Here is a 2,584-nt window from a genome sequence, read left to right as displayed (position 1 = left end):
GTAAGTATGGAGGTATTGAGGGAAGTTCAAGGTATTCAGATCGAAGAGTTGTAATGTTACAGGTGCTATTGTGTGTATGATTTTATATTTTCTAGTGGGTATATAATTTACTCAAAAGGAGACTTATTTACATAAAGTCACTACAAATATACATAATAAGGAGCTGCTTGAAACGCTCGTACAGCATTGCTACTTGATATTTTGATGCTTATTTTGATTTTATTCACCTTACTTCGAACTGTACGGATAATACCGAACTGAGTTGGTGCTTCAACGTAAGTACCTATTTCAACTGAATCTCAATTATTTATACATATATATATATATATATATATATACAACAATAGCTTGACTATCGCGGGTTTTACGTTCCCAAACACCCAATGATAGGGGAAAATCTGCGAAGTAGTAACAATTGTGCACTGGATATTTTAATTTTTTTTTATTATTTGTATATATATTTATTTTATTAGAAATACAAAACAGCATCATGCGATAGGTGAACCGCGATATAGGCGGGGGATTACTGTATTTCTATACACACACACACACATATGTATATATATATATATATATATATGTATGTATGTATATAAATATATATATATATATATCTATATATATATACATACAGGTATGTGTGTGTGTTTGTGTATACGTGACGAATCTTATTGGCAGTGTAAGAGGTAGATACTGCTTGATTCGAAAATTGTTTTGTCGTATCATGCTTTTGTGATAAGTACCCACACCCCTGCTCGAGAATACATTATGCATTATTAACCGCTTTAAACATGAATAAAATATCAACGCATATATATAAAACGCCCAAGAAGGAACGGCGTCAAAGATTTATTTCAGTACAAAATCTCGTAAGAGATAAGACTGAAATTGGGAGAATATTTTAACAAATACATTACAGCAACTGGTCGGGCGATTGGAACTTCCTACATCATGGATTCTGTTTCTCAGAAAGAGAAGTACTTTGAACACAGATCGAAATTTGATACTATCCTGCAAATGGAGGATAATATTCAATATAGTTATTTAAAGGAGATCATCGTGCTCTGCTTAAATTCAGATCTTTTAGTATCTAGTAACTTTTCTGATGAGGCAAAACAACTGGCAAAACATTACTTAAGTAATTTTGCAGGAAATGGTGTTGGCATTTATTCGGAGACCATTGGCGATGATTTCATAAGAAAGGATGTCGTAGATTATATTTTAGAGCGAGATGGTGCCTTGAATATAGAAGAAGATGAAGAGGTTCTCGTTGACACGAATGAAGGGTCATTATTGAATAATATCTTAGAATTTTTCATAGGTGCTCATATGAATAGTGGTTATGGTATTCTAATTCCTTATCCCTCATCACCTATTATTCAGGAAGCAGTCGAAATATGTGGGTTTTTGCCTGTCCCCTATTATCTGACAGAAGCTGCTGATCAATGGACAATTGAAGAAGAAGCACTTGTGAAAGCTCTAGAAGGATCTCATTGCAAGATACATTGTATATTTTTGGAGAATCCGGGATATCCAACAGGTCACCTATATTCGGAAAAAGAACTGGAGATATTTTTCCGTGTGGCCAAAAATCATGGCATTGTGCTTATAGCAATAGAAAATTTACAAATGGATGTTTATAGAAAAAACAAATTTTTATCATCCAGGAAAGCACTCATACAAAAGGATGAAATTTACAAATCCGTGCAATTAATGTGCTTGTTTTCGTCAGCTCGAAGTCCACAGGGTGACAAAGGTATGCAGATAAGTTACATTGATAGCTTACGAATGGATAAGTTGACCACAACATACGGCAACCTTACCTTTACTTCCCCAGCTTCTATTCATCAAATCTACTTAAGTCTTTTTCTAGCACCAAAATATGTAAGAAAATACCCTTCATTTACAAAATTCGAAAATGAAAGACACAACTTCATAGAACTACTCGGAAATTTAGCTGAAATTACCGTTGACTTTTTTAACTTACAGCCTTATATGAGTTGCAGCCAGGTATTTGCTGGCCATTGTGCTTTTCCTAAATTACTGTTTCCAAGTCGGTGGATTACTGATGAAAATGAGGCTTTGGATCTCGAGGAAAATTACTGCTGTGAACTATACGCAACTACAGGTATTTATGTTGTTCCTGGTAAAGTCTTTGGTGAAAATCCTGACAGTATGCATTTTAAATTTACATTTCCACTCGATCAAATAACACTCCATGAGCAACTGGAGAAAATAAGACAATTTCATCAAAAATTTATACAATCTTTGATTGCTTAAAAGCAATCTATTTACTGTAAGCATTTATGTTGTTATTCATACTTTTCAATAAAAACAAACATTGATAAATTGTATATAGTTACTTACATACATGCAAATGTATTGTATGTAGAAAGATATACGTTCATACGAACATACATGAATACACACACACATACATACCCGTACACACAGACAAACATACGTACACACAGACAAACATACGTACACACATATACGTGCGTATATAAATATATAGATATTCACATACGTCCAAACATACTTGTTACAAAATGATTGAATTCTGATTTATAATAAAATGCCT

General features: G+C 33.2%; 1 protein-coding gene across 1 annotated transcript; it reads left to right on the top strand.

The window, feature by feature from the left end:
- The first annotated feature begins 951 nt into the window (after nucleotides 1–951).
- Nucleotides 952–2,280, top strand: LOC115209692 (alanine aminotransferase 1-like). Its single transcript, XM_029778175.2, has one exon. The coding sequence runs from the start codon at nucleotides 952–954 to the stop codon at nucleotides 2,278–2,280; it is 1,329 nt and encodes a 442-aa protein (XP_029634035.2).
- The last annotated feature ends 304 nt before the right edge of the window (nucleotides 2,281–2,584 follow it).

Source organism: Octopus sinensis, linkage group LG3 (genome assembly GCF_006345805.1).
Source record: "Octopus sinensis linkage group LG3, ASM634580v1, whole genome shotgun sequence".
NCBI classification, from domain to species: Eukaryota; Metazoa; Mollusca; class Cephalopoda; order Octopoda; family Octopodidae; genus Octopus; species Octopus sinensis.
The sequence above is the reverse complement of the archived record's forward strand: the minus strand, read 5'-3'. Positions and strand labels throughout refer to the sequence as shown.